Genomic DNA, 22,602 nt, shown 5'->3' on the forward strand with positions numbered 1-22,602 from the left:
AATCGAAGGTATTTATTCACAAAATGCTGGAGTAACTCAGCAGGTCAGGCAGCATCTCAGGAAAGAAGGAATGGGTGACGTTTTGGGTCAAGACCCTTCTTCAGACTGATCCTTCTGGTCAGTGGTGAGCTAACTCACTCCACCCTCGCCTGGTGTTGATGATCGCGAAGATGTTTAGACTCTTGCTTGAGGAAGTTAGTACCTGATGTGTTGCCTTGTCAGATTTGATTATTCAGATTGGATGAAGTCTTAACACTACTTTAGGGTGGGGAGAACCTTCCCTGACTTGCATATGCATTCCCAACTCCAATGGTATTTGCACCTTTAGGTTTCTGGATGAGCTTTCTTCATGTTGAATATTTCAAGCAACTTGGCATATTTCAATTTTGGATGATACATATATGCTGTGTCATTTAATTAATACCCTATTGCAGACATTGCACTTTGTCTATGGAACTGGTGCGCTACAATGCTGAGAACTATATTCTGCATCTGGTATCTTCCCCTTTGCTCTACCTATTATATTTTGTCTGACTTGATTGTGTTGATGAAGAGTATTATCCCATCTGATTGGATAGCATGCAAAACAGTTTTTCACTGTACTTCGGTACACGTGAGAATAAATAAACCTATTTCCAAACCAAAAGGAGACTACTTTTCATCATAGTTATTGATCGCATATTTTGTAAATTTAGACATAGCTGCTGGGCCCCCTTAATCCACTTGACCATCAAGCATCCATTATGCTAATCCCTGTTTATTCTGTCCCCATTCCCATTCTCCTCAAATTCTGCCATCCATGTAGCCAGCGTGAGCAAATTACATTTTATTTAACCTACCAACCTGCTAATAGCTGCATCATTTAAAATGGAAAAAATAATTCCCGTGTGCATTTTTCTTGAAATTATTGGCCTAAGAGGGTGTGCTTCTCATGCTAGATCAGTATCTGCATTATGTGCTGTTGTGCTCATTGTCATTCCTGAGTAGTGTCAGAATACTATTGAGGCTGTATTTAGCCAAAGTTGAGTTCTATGATATTTATAATTATCTAGTGCAGTCAGTCATTCCTTCCTTGAGCAGATGTATTACGTATTGTTGCGTCACCGGGCTACAATGACGTCTCTGGGACATTCTTTTGTGGCGTTAAGATTTTTTCATTTAATCTCTTCACATTGGGGGGGGGGGGGCACAGTGGCGTAGCGGTAGAGTTGCCGCCTTACAGCGCTAGAGACCCGGGTTCAATCCCGACTACGAAGTTTGTACGTTTTCCCTGTAAACATGTGGGTTTTCCCCGCGTGCTCTGGTTCTCTCCCACATTCCAAAAACATTGCAGTTTGTTGTTTCATTGTTTTCGGTAAAGATTGTAAAGTAACTTGTAAGATAATGCTAGTGTACGGGGAACACTGGTTGGTGTGGACTTGGTGGGCTGAAGGGCCTGTTTCCACTCTGCACCTCTAAACTAAACTAAATATTTCTGAATTGTATTAAAACACCAAGTAGCAAGTAGTTGGCTTAAAAAGTCTTACTGGTGGGTTTAGTGCATGCTTTTAGTTCTGGGTTCTGCCTTTAGAATGCACAAGCAAGTATACAATACCTGGACAGGTGGTCAATTCTTTCTTGTGCAACCAGGAACCACATAAACATTGATTAAATGAACTGAAACTTTTCTTGGTGAATATTTTATTCTTGCATAGCCATTCAAAACAAATGGTATTACATTGCACAGCAAAGCTGCAACAATAACTTGTAACTTGTGCACCCTGCAATCAGATATAAAAACAAAAGCACTCAGCAGGCCAGGCAGCATCTGTAGCAGTGGAAACAGATAATTGTTTCAGGTGGATTCCCTTTCATCATAACTAGGAATGATTGAAAGCATGTTAGTTTTAAATTGAAGAGAGAATACGGGAGTATCACTACGATAAGGCCAAGGTTGCCATGGTGTTAAACTGTTGATAAAGCCATTTGGATCAACAGGGACGAGAGAGACAAAACAATTCGAGAACATGTTGAAACTGTGAAATGTAGGTTAGGTCTAAGAAATGCCAAATAGATTGGTCATTGTCAGAGGAGAGGGAAAAACCAACCCAACAGGCTTTTTTTGTGCATTTTTTGTATGTGTGTGTGCCTTTTCTATGTGTGAATGTGTGGAAATTTGCTGGAAATATCACTCTGGCAAAGTTTAAAGGCTTCATTATTATGAATAATCAAAAGATTTTAAGGTTTTCCTCCTGTGTTTTTCCTCAGCACTTCACAGAGATGTTGGATGAGTATTCAAAGGATATGCTGGGCCATCTCTTCAACGATCCTTTCCTCTCTGATAAAAATGATCTGATGGATGCAGAGCTCTCACCTGCTCCACATATTCAGGCTGAACACAGCTACTCCTTGGCCGGTGACTCCCGACCACAGTCTCCACTCACACAGCTCTCAACTGAAGATGACTTTAGTGAAGGTATTTATATTTTGTTTGCTTCATATCTAAAGTTGAATTAAAATAGTTTAGAATATTTAAGAAGAAAAACAATGCACTTTTATTTGTACCTACTTTGCTTCAAAAATAATCATGGGAATAGTATTAGTTTGTGGTAAATATTTTTGCACGTACAGATGAATGAATCCATTTCAGAGGCAAACTTGTAATTCCTAGCTTTGGTATTAGCAATAGATAATACGAAACTTTGAGTGTAATGAGGCTTAATAGGAAAATAGACAAGCTGGATGAATAAGCAAGAAGATGGCAAATGGAACATTAATGTGGATTTGAGGTCATCCTCTTTGGTGCATAAGACAGAACAGCAGTGTTTTTTTCAAATTCTGATCGATTTGAAAAGTGTTGACATTGAAAAGGATCCAGGTGTCCTTCTACACAAGACTGTTTAAAATGATGGCAAACGTGCATTTACAGCAAAGCAGTTATGATGGCCAAGAATATTTGAGTACATGGTATCTGGCAGTAGGTATTTATAGTCATGATGGGATTGAGCGTGGGCCATTGTGCGCAATTTTGGTCCCATTTATCTAAAAGAGGATGCACTTGCTCTAGAGTAAGCACAGGAAAGGTTTAGCAGATTGGTGTCTAGGATGGCAGGATTGCCATCGAGGAAAAATTGACTAGACTGGGCCTGTATTCTCGGTGGTTTGGAAGGATGAGAGATGATCTCATTGAAACTTGCAAAATTCGTATGGAATTTGACAGTTTGGATGAAGGGAAGACAAAGTCTGAGGTCTAAAACAATGGTTGTCTCATTAAGGGTTAGGCCATTTAAGATTGAAATGCAGAGAAATTTCCTACTTAGGATGGTGAATCTTTTGGAATTCTCTGCCCCAGATGGAACAGTTATTGAATTAATTCAAATTCAAGTCAAGTCAAGTTTATTTGTCACATACACATACACGATGTGCAGTGAAATGAAAGTGGCAATGCCTGCGGATTGTGCAAAAAAAGAATTACAATTACAGCATATAAATTAAAGTTAATACCAAGGGATTAAAGTATATATTATATATAAAGTATATATTTTTAATATTAAGGGAATCCAGGGATGGGGTAGGAAAACCAAGCAGGAATATATCAGCTATGATCTTGAACAATGGCAAAGCAATCTTTGAAGGCCCAAGTGACCTATTCCTCTTTCTCTAATTATCCCAATTTATAGGGAGCTTGGTAGGTATAACAGAAGTACTTTTGATTACTTTCAGAGAAGATCTTGTATGTGTACTAATAAGGTTAGCATTCAAAGGATCTTGCACAGTGAGTAACTACATTACAGAATAACAAACAGACAGGGAATTATATCTTTATTATTTAGCTGGGATCCTGTTAAGTACTTTTGGAATAGACCTTGGGCTCCCATTTCGAGGAGAAAAACAGCAATTCTGAAATAATTTGTAGTAACTTTTGCTTTGGCTATGTCTTACTTGTATGAAGACAAGATTGAACTAAATCGTCATGGTCCACATTGTGAATAACCTGTATGACTCATTGTTTGGGCTCATGCCTGACGTTCAGAGTTGGCATTTCACGGAAAAGAATTAATCCTACTTATTTTCAAAGGACCTGAAGCTTTTATTTTGCAGTAATAGATCCTCTTCAGTCTGCAAAAGTGAAATCAGCAAGGATTTTATCTTATTCCACAGCATTTGCTCATAGTGAGATAAAATAAACAAACCAATTTTGTTCATTTTCGATCCTCTTGTCAAAGGCGGAAGAACACTGCACCCATGAAGGTTGATGCCAATGTAATATTTATCTTTATAGTTATTGAGCAATTATAATGGAGCAGCATACATTACTAGCCAAGGCTATTTCATTATTCCCTAATGTAACATTCATCGACAAATATTTTTCCACTGTGTTGTCAGAAGGCTGCAGGAGATCCCATTGATATTTAGTGCACAACAATTCCAAATAGAATTTATAGATTTTTAACCCAAATACTTATTTGTAGGAAGGTCTCAATTAGATAAAAAGCCTTTGGGAGATTCTGTATCAAGAAATATTGAATTCAAAACATTTGGCATTGTGAGACCAATAATTGAATGCTAACTAATAGATCTCTTTGTGCATATTTACAGGACCAGTATCATTTCGGAGGTTCTTCTGTTATATATAATTGGAACTCCAGTTACTTGATGTCCTTTTGGGAGGAAGAATTCTCGGAGTTGGTCTTGCCCTAATAATAAGCAACCATCTATATTTCCCATATTTCTTTTAATAATCACAGTTCCTTTTGGGTGCAATTGTGAAGCAATCAAGCATGGCAGCAATGCTTTGGGATATTATGTTTTGAAGAATGCTGTACCGTGTATTTGAAAAGCACATGTAGGCTACCGAACAATTCTATTTTACCATTTTTGGTGATTTATGTGGTTATTGATTTTATTTCCCTTGGTGTTTATTTTCCAAAATGAATACATGATTCTCTTCAAAATCACCTGCCTTGCACATCTGTCGGTACATGATCTCCACAACTTTGGAATGTTGTCCATTTGCAATGCAAACTATTATGCAATAAATGACAAAAAAATCCGACCATTAAAAATTCTCGCCATTTAAATCATTCTGAAGAAACCACGCAGATTTGTTGATGAGATGTCAGAGGAGTGAAGAAAATTAATCTTGAGTATTTCTCCATATGTTCAATTTGTGCCAATTTGTTAACGTTTTTAAAAATGTTCACTCTCTAGCCCAAAGGCGCACACAGTGCCATTTAAAAAACAAAACAATGCAAGACATTATCTGAAGAAAGGTCTCGACCCAAAACTTCACCTATTCCTTTTCTTCAGATATGTTGCCTGACCCGCTGAGTTACTCCAGCATTTTGTGTCTGTCTTTATTGTAAACTAGCATCTGCAGTTCCATCTCACGCATAACATTATCAGCGGTTTGACATTATTTTAGGAGCTGGTACTTGTACCATGATTCTGATTTTATGTTTGGATGTTTGCATATACCAATGGAGCTAAACACATGTCATGTGCAAATAGTAAACTTGTGAGAATGCAGCAGTGATCCTGTGGACAAAATGGGAGCATCAGTGGTACTAACAGAAAAGGAATACCTGTTGTAAGAGTGTTCACATTAATAGTAATGGATTCCACAATTAAACTTACTTTAGGAAATCCATGCAAGGGGCAAATTTGATAATAATCAAATGTAAAATATTTTTTTAAATACTCTACTCTAAATTCTTCCCTGCAGATATGGAGTGTGAATCCTGGTCAGTGAGATCTGATCTAAAGCCAATCGCACTGAAGCACGAAGCTCTCCTCTGTGATAATAATTGTCTTGCACCTTCTGTTACCTTAACAACTGCAGCGATCTCCACAGTCATGGATATTGCACTTGACACATACAAGGTGGAGGTAGCCTCTGTGAATGAATCTGACCTTGATGCAGTTTCCAATGTACAGGTGAGGTTTGCCTCATGTATCTCTATTAGCTTTTCTGGGCAATCACAGGGTTTTAAAAATATGACACTATATTTCAGTTACGATTTATAACGTCAAAATATCAGATCTTTTAATCCTATTGCAATGACATGATCCCTGCTGAAAACTGCATGCCACATTGATGGAATCCAAAAGAAAAAAATAGCTGTACATTTTGTTCTCGCATTAAACTCATTTTCCCTCTCCAAGTCAAAGGTCCATAAGGGAACTCGCATGGACCCAAGCCAGGCCTGATTTTAATATTTGGGTTGGGTGCATGGAACATTCTTGTTTCAGTCCTACCCGCCATCAACTTTTTCTTCACATTTTATTGCCAGCTGATGTGGTACCGATTCCTGCACTTGTACTGCAATTTCATTACTTTTGCTACTAATTTTCATCCTGTTTCATCTTCATGTGATCCATTTCTGAGTCTTCCCTTTCTGGATTTCTCCGTCTTGGGGAATAACGTGGTGATTAACATCCATTATGAGTTACCAGTTCATTCTGTCATCCTTCCCCGCTACCCTGAAACTTAAAACTAACATATTGTTTCCCAGAACTGATGAAAGATTTTTGACCTGAAATTTTTATTCTGTTTCTCTTTCATCACCTGCTGTCGAATCTCTTGTGTATTCCCCGTACTTTCCATTTTAATTTTGGATATTTCCAGTATTTGCAATTTCTTGATTTTCATCAACTAAATGCTGAATATCCTTTGCAATCACTCGTGCTTGCCAATCTTTAACCTTGAGCATGGTCTGTAAGGCTTGGCCAAATGTCTGTCATAAACAATTGACCAACTTCATGTTAACTTTAATTCTGCATGTAAATCATCGTTCTGAAAGAAATTCACAAAGTTAGCCAAATTATATTATAAAATATAAATAAAACAAAGTAATCTCAGTAAATATGAATATTTTAATGCAGATTTAATTGTGTTTATCTTTTATTTTGAATTCAATTTTTATTTATAATTGTTAATTTATGTATGAATTGACACTGCTGTGTCCTGGTCTAGGAGATTGCTTGGCCCCATGAGCTAAATGCCTCCTCGGTCACATCCCGCTTCTGATATTGGGTTCCAGTGTTTTCAATTGAATCAAATTTTCGCTGCAAGTTTTAACTACAAATTAAATTCTTGACTTGTCCTTTGCTGGATAGAAAAATTCTATTAAGTCAATATGACCCCATCCTTATACCCACATCTACAAATTTAAACGTCTGTAAGCATTTCCCTGCCTTCTGCCTCAAAAGCATTCCTCTGATTAAATTAAATTCAAAGAACATTTACAACGCAGAAGGAAGCCATATGTCTTAAGTGTATGCTGGTCAAAAAAGAGCTCTACAGCCTAATCCCTGCAGATGGAATCTTCTCTTGACCTCTGCTGTGATTAGTGTTTCATGCTTCCATGTTGTATTCTTTCAGACTACCAGTGGTACACAGAAGGTACTTCCAAAGATTAAGTTGGAACTGCATGAGGTGGATCAGTTCCTCAATTTGTCTCCAAAGGAAGGTGAGGTGGATAGTTGATACACCACAAGATATTATTTCAAATGCTGGAACCAATGTTACTATTGTGCTAAATGCCCGCTTAGCTCATTTTTTTGTGAGCTTTTGTTCATCTTGAAGGTAGAATTTCAAAATGAAAAGAGGAGAAATTGATACATGGGAAATTAATTATTGCACGTTAGAAATAAGCAGTAACTGTTCTGTGAAAATATAACCTGGGATATTTGAAAGAAATGTGGACAGATTCCACATTGTAATTCTGTCTCATGGAGCTTGGAAACAAAGTGTATGAATGAGTAGGCCAAAATATGGGTATATTTCTAAATAATCAATTGTGTCTGTTCCCTTCACAAAAAATGTCCAATTTTCTCAGTCTCATTGCAACTCGCTTTCTTTCTCATGAGGAAGGAACTACAACAATCAACAGTAGTAATAAGATTAATAAAACCTGTGAATCTATTCTATGACCACCAACGTGATTCCAAAATGTGAATATAAATTGACTTCAAATTTTAAAATTTGGACTAATATTGTGATGGATTCACTCAGAAGTATCCATCCTTAATGCTTTTAGCTGCCATTCATCTCCAGGACAGCAAGAGATCTTTCAAAATATTGCATCTAAAATTACACTTGGGGTTTAAATACACATTTTGCACCCAGTTATGATTTGAAGAAAAAAATAATGTTTTATCTTGCATGTTTCAACCTTATTCTTGTACTATATTAACTCTGCATCAGTTTTGCATTGAATATTTTTGATGGGTAAACGGTGAACACAAATGTTTTCCAACTTTCACCAGAGAGACCTCTGAGTCTTCTCTGCTTTCATATTGACCCTTGTTTTCTTTATGTCTGTTTATTATCTGTATTAAAATTTGTCTGGCATTTGATTTGTGTAATTAATTTATTCCGAATATGTGCTTTAGCAAATCACTTGTCCACATGGACAATGTCAGAAACAGGTTTGTATTATCAGAAGTGCATCTACCATATTTTTTGAATTTTTAACAAACACCAACAAAAAGCTTGTCTGTGGCTAAACAAAAGTGTAAAATGTTAACTTTTCGCAGTGTTATGGAGGAAGTTTCCACTACGGATCCTCATCTGAGTTATTACCTAGTGGCATTAAATATTTAGGTCCTGGTTCACCTCCACTGTCCAAATTGGAGGAAGAGCACCTCTTATTTCGTTTGGGCAGCTTACAATTCAGCAGTATGAATATTGATTTCTCTAACTTCAAGTAATCCTTGATTTCCCTCTCTCTCCGTCCCTCCACCATCCTAGTTCTCCGACTAGTTTCACTGTCCTCCTGATTAAATTTTACTGATTGTATGCCTCGTTGTCAACTTCCCCTTTTCATAAAAAGAATTAAGAGTTATGAATCATTTGTGCTTGGATAACATTGCGGGAAAATGTACGTTTTAAAAAATCTCTCTCAAATTTGTACAATTGGTTCATTCTGTGCAAAAAACATTTTACCTAAGTATAGAGTGAACATGTGATTGCATGACTTTCTATTTTGTCTTTCTATTCATTGGGAGCAGATATAGTGCAACTGCCACCAACCCCACCAAGCAGCCATGGCAGCGACTGTGAGGGTGGACAAAGCCCAACACATTCTGTTCAGTCACCAGACCCTGTCGAGCCACAACCCGCTGGAAAAATCATAACACGTGCACCATCTGCTTTGTCCAGCTCCCCTCTTCTCACTGCACCACATGTAAGCAACATACTTATTTATTAATAATGTATATCTGTGTCCTTATTCTTTACAAATCTTCTAGGAAGTATAAACTGTGATTAACTACCTGACATTGGTAAATTTGAACTTCAGGTCACTACCTGCTCATGTAGTTGAAAACTCAAATTTCAATAATGTTAATCTACTTGGCTGAATTTTGGTCCAATTGCTCTTTCACTGGTCAAGAAAGAGAACGTAAAATGAGCTGAATCACATAGTGTTATGTTAACATTGAAACCATTTTAAAAAGAGCTTGTCCCTGCCTAATCAAAAAGTCCCCAGAAATGAAGGGTTGGTCTCTGAAGATTCTTCGCACAAGATCCAAATGGTTCTGAATTAGATTAAAAATAATAAAGCAAACCACACCCATCATTGACAATTGAATTATTCTTCACCCCAGAAACTGCAAGGATCATCAGGACCTTTGATTCTGACAGAAGAAGAAAAACGTACACTGATTGCTGAAGGATACCCAATTCCTGTCAAGCTACCACTCACAAAGGCAGAAGAGAAAGCACTCAAGAAAATACGGAGAAAAATTAAGAACAAGGTAATTAAATGCTACTTTGCTAAGTAAACCTTTGGCATCTTGTCGCAAACTATACAAAGATTAAAAATTCTTAGACAGCTCTATCTCTATAAATTATTAAACATCGCATATAATACACTGAACTTGCAGAAGCACTTGGGTTATATTGAATCAATGATCATAGCTAAATCTTAAGAAATCTCTGTACTATCTCATCTTACTTACCTCTTGCTCGCAACTCATTTCCATAGAATCATTGACGATCTAACTTCTCTTGGCTCCTAAATTCTACTATAAACAGATATTAAAAATCCTCTTCCCTCATCTTTTTCACCTTGCCTCCAACAATAAATGTCACATGAGTTACGACCAGCTTTTGTGTGGTCCTGATGACACCCAAGGTCAGCGTAGGTGATCAGATTATTGGTAAATGCCACTTGAGAGTGCTGTCATAAATGAAATTCTCAATAAGAAAAAATGTAAATGCAAGATAATGATTAGAATTCATGGTCTACCATCCATTCAGAATAGTAGGTGCAGACAAATACGATTAACTCAGTTAAACAACTTGGTCGGCATGGATGAGTTCAGCCAAAAGATAGCCACAAAAAGCCGGAGCAACTCCGTGGGACAGGCAACATCTCTGGAGGGAAGGAATGGGGGACGTTTCTGGTTGAGACCCTTCTTCAGTTCAGCCAAAGCGCCTGTTTCTGTGCTGAATGACTGTTAAGTGGTCCAAGATAGCAAACAATCCACAATATTATTTGTTTTTGGCAGATCTCCGCTCAAGAGAGCAGAAGGAAGAAGAAAGAATACATGGATACGCTGGAGAAAAAGTAAGTCTACAATTTAAGCTGTGTCGCTCCTCTTCCCCCTTTTGTGATAAGTTTGCATCCTGATAGTGGTGTCATCACTGTGTGAAAGGTTTGATATGCTGTTTTCGGATAGTTACCTTCAAATTCAATGTCCATGCCATTAGATTGTAAGCTACTCGGGCAGAATGAGCTGCTGTTCCTCCATTTTGCATGAGGTCTCACTAAAGCCCAGGACAGAAAGTTCAGCGTGGGAATGGGACTGGGATTTAAAATGGCTAGCAACTGAGGGATCCAATGTCCCTTGATGGACCTAGCGCTGTATATTTCTTCTCCAAATGACAAGATTGATAAAACAATTTTTGATTGTGTCCTACCAGGGTAGAATCCTGTTCAAATGAAAACAGTGAACTCCGTAAAAAGGTAGAAAATCTGGAAAAGGCAAACAGGTAAATATGTGACGTGTTTTGTGTGTATTAATTTATACTAAGTTTCCCCCCCTTTAAAAAATAATTAACAATTGATCTAGAACATTTATTCTTATAGAACAGAACTAGCAAGCAGTTTTTAATAAAAAGAATTGAAATTAACCATGTGAATTTTTTTCCAAATAATTAATCCTAAAATAATTTGGATAAAGAACTGCTCAGAGAGAAGAACAAAGAGATGTGACCAGTCCAGTCTAGGTTTCTATCTGCTGAATGTTGGAGACGGAGCCAAATGGACTTGAATTGAATTCAGTATCGGGCTGATGCAAACAATACAAGTCCATGTTATATTTGATTTGATCCTGCAGAGATATGGACCTAAGATGCCTCAATCTTCGTGCTGTTCCAAAACAGCAAGCAGAATCTAACCAAAACTAACTTTCGATCAGAGAAATCAGATCAGGGCACCTGATTACGATTTTTGATGCCCTCCATCTAATTGTCCTCTCTTCCACCTTTCCAACCCCCTCAGTTCTTGTGCTCTCTCTCTTTCGTAGGATCTTCTGTTGCCCCATAGAGTAAATAATAGCAGAACTGAGCCTATTATCCACTAGAAAATGAAACGTATTGTAGCATTAACTCTCACATCTTGTGACAAACATAATATGTTTGATGACAGCTGCTTGTAGGGTTTCTAGCTTTGAAATTATTAGCATCACTTTGGGCTTTGAATGTGTTTTATTGAGCGAGATGTAATGTTGCCCTAAATTCACTGGCTACTTGCCCCAAGTCATGCATATTTGTTCCAGCATAGTCCAAAACACTGCCTTCTCACCACTGCCTTCTCACCGATGCACCATAAGGGCAGAAAGCCTGCTGTGCTTACAGAATGACAGTTTTTTTTATGCTCGTCCAGCAGCTTTGCCATCATCATTATTGATACCAGGTTTCCATTCCACATGTATTTAATTAGGTGAATATAAATCAGTCTGCTATGATAGTATTCAAGTGCCACCACATGAATAGTGCAGCCATTTGGATACTAATCAAGTAATTCAATCACAATGCAAATAGAGTCATAGAGTGATACAGTGTGGAAACAGACCTGCTCGGCCCAACTTGCCCACACCAGCCAACATGTCCCAGCTGCACTAAACCTTCAAGGAACCATGCACCTGCACTCCTAGATCCCTCTGCTCTACAACACTCACAACAAGCCCTACCATTCACTGTGTAGGTCTTGCCCACATTAGACTTCCCAAAATGCATCACCTCCCATTTCTAGACAACTTGGCCTTCTCAAACCTATTCAGCTATTCAGTGAGATCATATCTCCTCTGAATGTACCTTAACTCTGCATTCCATCTACCATGGGTAATCTTTCGTTTCCTTGTTAATTGTGTTCAGTTCTGAGCACCAGAAAGATTTTGTCAAGCTGGAAAAGGTACAGAGAATATTTACAAGGATGTTGCCAGGTCTGGAGAGTCTGAGCTATGGGGAGAAGCTGGGACTCTATTCTCTGGAGCACAGAAGGATGAGGGGTGATCTTATTAGGGGTGTTTAAAATCATGAGGGGAATAGATCGGATAGATGCACAGTCTCTTGCCCAGAGTAGGTGAGTCGAGGACCAGAGAAGATTGGTTTAAGAAGAAGGGGAAAAGATTTAACAGGAATCTGAGGGGTAATTTTGTAAACACAAAGGGTGGTGGGTGTATGGAACAAGCTGCCAGAGGAGGCAGTTGAGGCTGGGACTATCCCAACATTTAAGAGTTAGACAGGTACATGGATAGGACAGGTTTGGAGGGATATGGACCAAACGCAGGCAAGTGAGAGTTGTGTAGCTGGGACATGTTAGCCACTGGCAAGTTGAGTCGAAGGGCCCGTTTTCACACTGCACCACACCATGACTCCTCCTCCTATTCATCATTTTTACAATGACTGGCAAACACCATGTCCATTCCTCTGCGGTTCGAAGATGGCTCCATACAATTTCACCTCAGTCTTCTAACTGCTTGTCGGCAAGCCAGCTTAACAGGGCAAGCTCAACAATTATTATCCTTTAGTGGATAATTATAGACCTCATCCTTTATGTTCAAAGCTATAAGTCAATTATGTAAATATCAAGGAAATGAATCCTCCAGTATTATAGCCTGAGGCGAGAGTAAAATTGCAATTCCACAGGGTATTGCCTCCAGAATGAGGAAGCGGGAGTTCAGCTCTGGGCCTCAAACAAGCTCCCAGCAAATTAGATCTGATGCAGATTTAGTGAACCCCGTTGCTTTCAGTGAATAAACAAGAGGCAATTTCATGTAGTTCCATTAAAATTGTAACAGTACTGCGTTGGTGCTCTATTTTAACAGGTTTTTAGCATGCGGAGCAGTGCACGTGGAATTGCTTTTTCACATAAAGTAGATCTGTTATACTGTTATACTATAAATTATGATTCTATAAACTTATTAAGGCAAAATGTTGGAAATCTAAAATTTATTTAAAAAAAGAAGAAATGTTGGGAAAGTATCCACTTCATAGAGTGCCAAAGCCAGGCATTGTTACCGTGCATGTCGATATTTTGTTTTTCTGTATTCCAGTCTTGAGAGAAAACTAAAGTAAAAAATAACTATTCTATGGTTATAGCATACAAGTCTTCACTGACATGATCTGATAATGATAAATGTTTCATTTCTTAGGTCCTTGCTCCAGCAGCTGCAAGGTCTCCAGGTTCTGGTAGCGGGGAAGGTGCCCCGATCCTGCAAGATGGCCAGTACACAAACCAGCACATGTCTGATGGTAAAGTCCAAGACTGTTTTGTTGAAACTTCTTCATTGTTCTTATACCAATTTATTGGCAGAATTGTGGCAGGGATGCATTTCATGATATTTAGTCCATTATGATGGATGACATGATGGCGCAGCGGTAGAGTTGCTGCCTCACAGTAACAGAGACCTGGGTCTGATCCTGACGATGGGTGCTGTCTGTACGAAGTTCATATGTTCTCCCCATGACCCCGTAGGTTTTCCCTGGCTGCTCTGGTTTCTTCCCGCACTCCAAAGACGTACAGGTTTGTAGATTAATTGGCTTCGGTGAAGATTGAAAAGTGTCCCTAGTGTGTAGGATAGTGTCAGTGTACAGGGATCAATGGTCAGCATGGACTCAGTGGGCCAAAGGGCCTGTTTCTGCACTGTATCTCTAAACTAATCTAAATAATGCTGTCCTATTTGTTTTCTTTGTAGAGTGGATGTGAGCTATTGTTTTGCTTCCCTGGTCATTTTGACTAGTGTTAACTTGTCCTAGTTCACCAAATAGTTACTATTTGCACTATATGAGAAAAGAAGGTTTATTTTTCTGTGGACCTCTAAAAGTAATTCACTGCTACATCTGTTCTGCTTTGTCCAAAATCATGAAATGTCTACCATTATTCTTAATGTAAGGATACATGTTGCTGGTTGAGGCAGATATGAACGTAACATTTAAGAGTCTTTTGGAAAGGCATATGGATATGCAGGGAATGGAAGTATATGGTTTGTGTGCAGGTAGATAAGAAATTATTCTCGGCATCATGTTTGGCACATACATTGTGGGCCGAAAGGCCTGTTCCTATGCTGTTCTATGTCCAACATCCTGCCTGACTCGCTGAGTTTCTCCAGCAGTTTGAATTTTGTGCAAAAAAACTCCCCATGTTGGCAATAAGAAACAATAACAGTAAATGCTGGAAGTACTCAGCAGTGAATGAGTTTTCTGTGGAAAACAAAACGAAATCAATATATTGGGTCAGTTAACTTTCATCCACAATAGGGGTGGCACAGTTAATTGAGCCTTTGCCTCACAGCTCCACTGCCCCATGGTTCAATCCTGACCTCTGGTGCTGTCTGTATGGACTCTACACATGCTCCCTGTTCCAGTTTCCTCTTGCATACCAAAAATGTGCATGTCGTTAGGTTAATTGGCCCTGTAAATTGCTTCTGGTGTGTGGGCGAGTTGATGGAACTCTGGAAGAATAAAATGGGTTTAATAAGATTTGTGTCATAAAGGGGCTGGATGGTTGGTACGGACCTACTGGGTTTCTCTGACTTTGCAATATTACGTAGGAGGCTTCTGTGGATTTAAGAGGATCCAGTTTATTTTCACAGCCCAAATTATTTATATGCCATTTAAGCAATGTAGGAAATCTAGCTGTTGCAGTCCTTTCAATGGACAAACCGTTCCACATGTGACACACTATGAACTATGTTTTAACTATGATTTCTATATACTGTCAATGTAGTTTTAATAAATTTCACTGTAAAGGAGCATTATTAAGCAAAATTTCAATTCAATTTTATTGATTTATGTATTGTAACCCTAAATCTCTCAGCTGATAAGAATGGTGGATCACTGTTTTATTAACATCTTTTTATTTTTTGTCTTTTGCACCTATAAACACTTCATGCTCAACTGTAATGTGCTTCTCCGTTATCTAGAAAAAAATTATATTTTTCTGAAATGTTTGGTATGTTTCTCAATCTATGTCTCTCCCATTCAGTGGCATCTGCAATATCTGCAGATTGTGGTCAAGAATGATTGTTACTCCATTTATAATGTGAAGACAAGTTAAAATTGGCAGTCTGGTTAGTTGGTTGTTATCCAGACTCTCCACCATTTTGCTTTCCCACCAAATATTTGCATGTTTATAAAGTATTTTTTATCTGTTCAGGAGCCCAGCATCCATTCCATTCCTCCTTCTCCTATCTCAGACCTGTTTCATAATCTTGTGAATGGGTAGCCTCAACCATTATTAAATAACATGCTACAACTTTATATTATTTCCGTAAAAAGATGAATCAAATAAGTTAGCTATGTAATATTAATTAAAGTGGGAATCGAATCTGCAAAATTTATGGATTTGGGTGTCTTTGAATTAATATAATTGACTCAACTACCATATCAATCAGCACTAGACAAAACGTGCTCTGTGCTTTCACTTATCCTTTAATAAAATCTGTTTTTTAAAGTCTTTGCGAGATTACAACAAAAATCTGAAACTCTGTTTGTTCCAGATTGTGGTGCTGTGTTTTGCCATCGCGTTGGGAGGTATGAGTAACAAATTCGACCCATTCTCATCTTCTGTGACAAAATCGGTTGTGCCCGTTCAAGAGTCCACACAAGAATCTTATGCAGCCACTGGTAAGTGAAAGACGATCTATAGAAACAAAGTTAGGACACTGGAATGCACTGACATCTTCTGTTTGGTTTGTGGTGGAGATGAATTTTTCGAAATCCGAAATAGACATTGATAGCAGCATTAGTACCAGTTCACGGAAAGGACATCGCAGAAAAGGCAGTCATTCAGCTTATCAAATCCATACCAGTTGTCTTGTTGTACTTTAAAAAAGACCTTTGCCACTGCTTTTTTATTTTTCACCAATCGCCTTCATTTTATACCCTTAAGTTTGTCTTCACTCTGCAAGTGTGAACAGCTTCTCTCTATCTGCTCAGTATATCCTCTTCATGACTTTACAAAAACTATAGGCTGGGCTTGTACTCGCTGGAATTTAGGAGGAGGAGAGGGGATCTTATAGAAACATATAAAATTCTTAAAGGATTGAACAGGCTAGATGCAGGAAAAATGTTCTACATGTTGGAGTCCAGAACCAGGGGTCACAGTTTAAGAATAAGGGGTAGGCCATTTAGGAATGAGGTGAGGAAAAACTTATTTACCCAGAGAGTTGTGAATCTGTGGAATTCTCTGCCACAGAAGGCAGTGAAGGCCAGTCACTGGATATTTTCAAGAGAGTTAGATTTAGCTCTTAGGGCTAAAGGAATCAAGGGATATGGGGAAAAAGCAGGAACGGGGTACTGATTTTAGATGAACAACCATGATCATATTGAATGGCGGTGCTGGGTCGAATGGCCTACTCCTACACCTTTTTTTCCTATGTTTCTATCAGCTCTCCCACTTGACCAACCTCTTCAGTTACAAGGATCCTTCCTTTCAGTTACAAAAGCCTTCCTTTCATCTGTCCAGCATTTAAAGTCCCTTATCCTGGAAAATATTTAAATATATTTCCTCTTTCAAAGCCTTTCATCCTTCTTTGATGAAAAAGGATTGCCTGGCAATAGGGGATTATATGGAATAGTCATTCCGGGAATTAACCTAGTGAACCTACGCTGCATGCCCTCAATAGCAAGAATGTCCTTCCTCAAATTTGGAGACCAAAACTGCACACAGAACTCCAGGTGCGGTCTCACTAGGACCCTGTACAACTGTAGAAGGACCTCTTTGCTCCTATACTCACTCCTCGTGTCATAAAGGCCAACATGCCATTAGCTTTCTTCACTGCCTGCGGCACTTGCATGCCAACTTTAAGTGACTGATGAACAAGGACATCCAGATCTCATTGTACTTCCCCATTTCTTAACTTGACACCATTCAGATAATAATCTGCCTTCCTGTTCTTAACATCAAAGTGGATAACCTCACATTTATCCACATTAAACTGCATCTGCAATGCATCTGCCCATTCACACAACCTGACCAAGACACCCTGCATCCTCATAGCATCCTCCTCACAGTTCACACTGCCACCCTGCTTGGGTCATCTGAAAATTTGCTAATGTTACTTTTAATCCCTTCATCTAAGTCATTAATGTATATTGTAAATAGCTGCGGTCCCAACACCGAGCCTTGCGGTATCCCACTAGTCACCGCCTGCCATTCTGAAAGGGACCCGTTAATCCCTACTCTTTGTTTCCTGTCTGCCAACCTATTTTCTATCCATGTCCTCTAATCTTGCCCACTAATCTCCTATGTGGGACTTTATCAAAGGCTTTCTGAAAGTCCGGGTACACTACATCCACTGGCTCTCCCTTGTCCATTTTCCTAGTTACATCCTCAAAAATGTACAAAGGAAGTGACTGGGGCAGGATAGTGGGAGAAGTGGCTGTGCATTGTAGTGGGAGGAGACTCAGAGAAGTGAGGGTGCCGGGTGGTTTACTTATAATTGGAGAATTCAAGGTTCATACCAAAGATAGACACAATGCTAGAGGAACTCGTAAGGTTGTAAGCTACTCAAGGGGAATATTAGGTGCCATTGCAATGGAGCAGGCCAAGGACAGAATGGTCTGTTTGGGAAGGAGAGTTAAAATGATTAGCAACTGAGAGATCCAGCAGGCTTTGGTGGACAGATCACAAGTCTGGATAAATTGGAAGTTCACCACATCAGGGCTGAATATTGTAGACATCTTTTTAACTCTATTTCCCTCATTCAATTTGAATTGGGACCAAGGAGTAATATTAGTGATTCATTTCACAAATAACGCTAATATAAAATTTACCTTGAGGTTAATATCTGATAATGCACGCAGATGGAATTTTGATCAGAAAAGATGGGATTGACATGTTAAACAAGTTTTTCTATTTCCCCCCTTTCAAATTTTTTGCCCATTTCTAGCCAAACTTAAAGTTACTGTGATCTCTAAACTCCTCCACGTATCCTGTGATATCCATTTTTAAATAGCCTGTCCTGATACATCCCATTGTCAGAACTGCTTGTCTTGTAATTCATCCACCCCTTGCATCTTCTGGACTTCCATTCATATTGAATTTCCTCGCCTTCCTTTTTTCCCAACTGCCAAATGAATCTATTCCCTCCCCACTCCAACATTCCTCTCCCAGCTTCCGAACTGACATCCATGGCCACAATAAAGGTTTATTTAGGCCTATAGCCTTTGCCATCACTCTGTACCCACCCTGTTTTAACCTCCAAAACACTTATTGGGACCCATTTCAGTGTCAGAAGCGTTCAGCATCTTGTCCTGACATAGTTTTTCCCAGTATTGAGGTTAGCAGAGGGCCATTTACCAGAACTAAGTATGCTACCTACAATGCACAAATCAAAAGCACAAGGTGTTCTCCACTTACCTCTGAACAGATCAAAAGCATAATGAGGTGTTCTTCACCTATCAGTGTGTGTGTGTGTAGCTTCAGCAATGTGTAAGAAACTTAATGCTATCCAGGACAAACTGTTTGATTAATACTCCGTTCACCACCTAAATATTAATCCCTACCAATTCCGGTGCACAGTGTCTGCAGCATGTACCGTCAATAAAATCTATTTCCCAAACCTGTGATTTATGGTACAAGGACCAGGATAACAGAAGCCAAAGAAAGATCACTAGCTGCAGATTCCCCTTCAAGTCACACAATATACTGACCAAAATATTGTGTCGGAAGGAACTGATCCTGCTTTATACTGAAGATAGACACAAAGTGCTGGACTAACTCAGCGGGTCAGGCAGCATCTCTGGAGAAGGGTTCTGACCCGAAATGTCACCCGCCCATGTTCTCCAGAGATGCTGCCTGACCCGCTGAGTTACTCCAGCACTTTGAGTCTATCTTCTGCCCAAAATATTGGCAGTTTTTCTCTCCATTACCTCACCCACAGTTTAAGAATAAGGGGTAGGCCATTTAGATCGGAGATGAGGAAAAGCTTTTTCAGTCAGAGAGTTGTGAATCTGTGGAATTCTCTGCCTCGGAAGGCAGTGGAGGCCAATTCTCTGAATGCATTCAAGAGAGAGCTAGATAGAGCTCTTAAGGATAGCGGAGTCAGGGGGTATGGGGAGAAGGCAGGAACGGGGTACTGATTGAGAATGATCAGCCATGATCACATTGAATGGCGGTGCTGGCTCGAAGGGCCGAATGGCCTACTCCTGCACCTATTATCTATTGTCTATCCCTGGCTCGTCTGAATCCTGGAATTTCCTCCACAACACAACAATGGGAGCATCTTCACCAGAAAGACTGTAACAGTTCAATATACAACACCTTCTTGAGGGCAATTTGGGGATGGGTAATATTTAACTACTTTGCCAGTGAAGTCACATTACCAAAGAAGAAACCTTTAGGAACAAAACAGCGTATAAGGAACGTTTGGCATTTACAGGTACTCCCCAGGTTACGATGGTTCGACTTGCGATAGTTCAACTTTGCCATGGCGCATACGGCAGCGACCCGTTGCGAGCCGCCGCTCGCTTCCGGACACGTGATCGCGTGTTTTCAATGCATTTCGACTTACAATACTTTCGGTTTCCGATGGATTTCTCGGAACGGATACCCATTGGAAGCTGAGGAGTACCTGTAATTGATTTATGTCAAATGAAGCTACTTTAATACCAGAGTTGAAGTGATGTAGATAAAATACATTCTTTTGATTTGCAGATATGACATAAAATTCAATATCTGATATTTGAGAATGTTGAGACTGTTAAAATTAATAGCAAATAAATCAGTTGTCATGTCAGTACACTACAGGAAATTATTAAAAATGAAAAGTATTCTGGAATGCATAACAATACAGTTCTTCTGAGGCACAATATAACATTTGATGATGTAGATGACTGAAATAGAATTTGCAGTATCAAGCAGGTGGATTTTAAAATGACCGTTTTTTCATAAAGTAAATAATGCACCAATATAACAAGACAATACCAAATTATGCAGAACATATATTTGGACTATCAGCAGAGATGGGAAAGGGGCTGTCCAATGCCTTGCATTAAATAACTTCTCCCTTGACTCTACTCCCTTCCTCCATGCAAAGGAAGTTAATATGGGTCCAAGCTATAGCTGGCAAATGTGAGGCATTCTGTTTAATCCCTACTTTTTTTTACACATGTACATTTTTGCCTGTATCAAACCATTTCCTGCTCACGCCATGAACTAGAATATCGTGTCAACCTAGCTGCCAGTTTCCTATCAGTTCTCACCTTAATGTGGTCAATCTCCAGCTCTTCTGCTTCTGTCTTTGACTTTTTTTTAAAATTTCCACTTCAAGGGTTAAGTTTATAAACAGTATCCACTACAATTCCACAGATTCTCAATAACTCTCAGGGCAACAGTTTTCCCCAAATTTTCTCCTTTCATGATTCAGTTCTCTTAGAATCTCTGCTATCTAACTATAATATCTTCCATGTTAATGTTTTCAATACATCATCCCTAACCATGTCTACGAGGTCTAAACATGGACCCCAGGCCGTCTATTCCATTTCCCATTCAGAACTACTCTCCTTACATCTGTTCCCTTTTGTCACCTTAATACATATTCATGCTTTATTCTGACAGCCTTGTAAGCTTGAGAAATAGTACTTCATTTTCCATTAGGTATATTACAAATTCAGCAGATGAGTTAAACTCAGATAATCAACACTTCAGATTTCCAATATTTATTCCATCACTTGTGATATTTCCCTTCAATTATCCACTTGCATCTCCTCCAGGTGATATTTTATTTGCTTACATTGAATACACATGACTTGGTCGTTTGGATTTGGAATTGCCTTACTCATGGAAGTTAAAGTGTTGTGGTGGAAGGGTGTTATTCTGGCTGAAGTCTCTGACCAGTGGAGTCCTGCAGGAATCTGTACTGAGACCTTTATCTGTGATATACAGATATATGTTCCGTAAACCCTTAGACAAGTCAGATTTTGTGCGAGTCGGAATCACCATAAAACTGTGTAGAAAAAATTAACTTAAGATACTGGTTAATCAACAAATCGTCACAAAGTGCGGGAGTAACATGGATTGGTGATGATTTTGGTCGGGACCCTCCTTCAGACTGATTCAATCCATTGAATTACTCCAGCACTTTGTGATGTTTCACCTTAAAACTAAGTGCCGATGCCGCTGATCTGCACCAGTGAGCCCTTCACCAGCTGTCACACCGTCCCATTGACATGACTGTTGAAGCCGGGAAGCTACTGGCCAACAGTGCTTTCTTCAGACGGACGCCACCGTCAAGACGTGGTCTTTCATGGTGGAGCTCTGACACCTCTCTCCACCTGCCGCTTCTTCCACCTCCTCCTCCCTGGAGTCAAGGTGGAAGGTGTCAGCAATTGCGGGGTAGAAGAAGGGGTGGTGGAGGGGGAGAGGTGGAGCCGACAGCAAGAAGCGGCAGCAACAACAGCCATGTCAACCGGAAGATGCGGCAGCTGGTGAAGAAGGACCTGCTGGTGCACCTTGTGGGAGGGGTCAGCGACTCGGTTAGGAGTTGCTCTCCACCTCCTCCCTCGTTCTCGCTCGCCTTCCCAATCTGACAGTGGCTAAAACTGCAAGGGCAGCGAGCCCGGGGGGACATTTTTATACCTTTGAAGTGGACGGGAAGCCCTCGACATCCTCTCGGTGCAATAACACAGGCCTTTCAGGAAACAGGACCATCTATTGTGAATCATTTATGTAAGTTTGAGTTTACGTAACTCACCTATTCAGCAAATCGGTGATTGCTTGTATGTATTGGATATGAATTGGATGTAGATGTTCATCTTAGTTTAGAGATACAGCATGGAAACAGGCCCTCTGGCCCTTTGAGTCCACGCCAACCATCGATATGTTGGTTAGTCAGTTTGCAGGCAACTCCAAAAGTGATGGAGTTGCAGATGGTGAAGAGGGCTGTCAAACTATACAGCGGGATGTAGATTAGTTTACTGAAATGGGCAGAGAAATGGCAAATGGAATGTAATCTGAGCAAGTGTGAGATGTTGCTCTTTAGGAGATTGTGTAAGAGGAAAGTATGATAATGGAAAGACTCTTAACAGCATTGATGTATAGTGGCATCTTGGGAGTCTAATTCCATTGATCCTTGAAAGTGGTCATACAAGTAGAGTGGTAAAGA

The 22,602-nt window shown here is 39.4% G+C and overlaps 1 protein-coding gene across 2 annotated transcripts in view; it reads left to right on the forward strand.

The window, feature by feature from the left end:
• The window catches only part of creb3l2 (cAMP responsive element binding protein 3-like 2), a 65,494-nt gene that overhangs the window by 33,029 nt on the left and 9,863 nt on the right, over window positions 1–22,602 (forward strand). For both annotated transcript variants that reach the window (XM_078416527.1, XM_078416528.1), the window contains exons 2-10: window positions 2,248–2,455; window positions 5,705–5,916; window positions 7,364–7,451; window positions 8,995–9,170; window positions 9,592–9,741; window positions 10,498–10,556; window positions 10,913–10,981; window positions 13,648–13,747; window positions 15,994–16,120. In XM_078416527.1, coding sequence (XP_078272653.1) covers window positions 2,248–2,455; window positions 5,705–5,916; window positions 7,364–7,451; window positions 8,995–9,170; window positions 9,592–9,741; window positions 10,498–10,556; window positions 10,913–10,981; window positions 13,648–13,747; window positions 15,994–16,120 — 1,189 coding nt within the window. The remainder of the gene's footprint in view (window positions 1–2,247; window positions 2,456–5,704; window positions 5,917–7,363; window positions 7,452–8,994; window positions 9,171–9,591; window positions 9,742–10,497; window positions 10,557–10,912; window positions 10,982–13,647; window positions 13,748–15,993; window positions 16,121–22,602) is intronic.

The sequence above is a fragment of the Rhinoraja longicauda genome, chromosome 20 (genome assembly GCF_053455715.1).
Source record: "Rhinoraja longicauda isolate Sanriku21f chromosome 20, sRhiLon1.1, whole genome shotgun sequence".
Classification (NCBI taxonomy): Eukaryota; Metazoa; Chordata; class Chondrichthyes; order Rajiformes; family Arhynchobatidae; genus Rhinoraja; species Rhinoraja longicauda.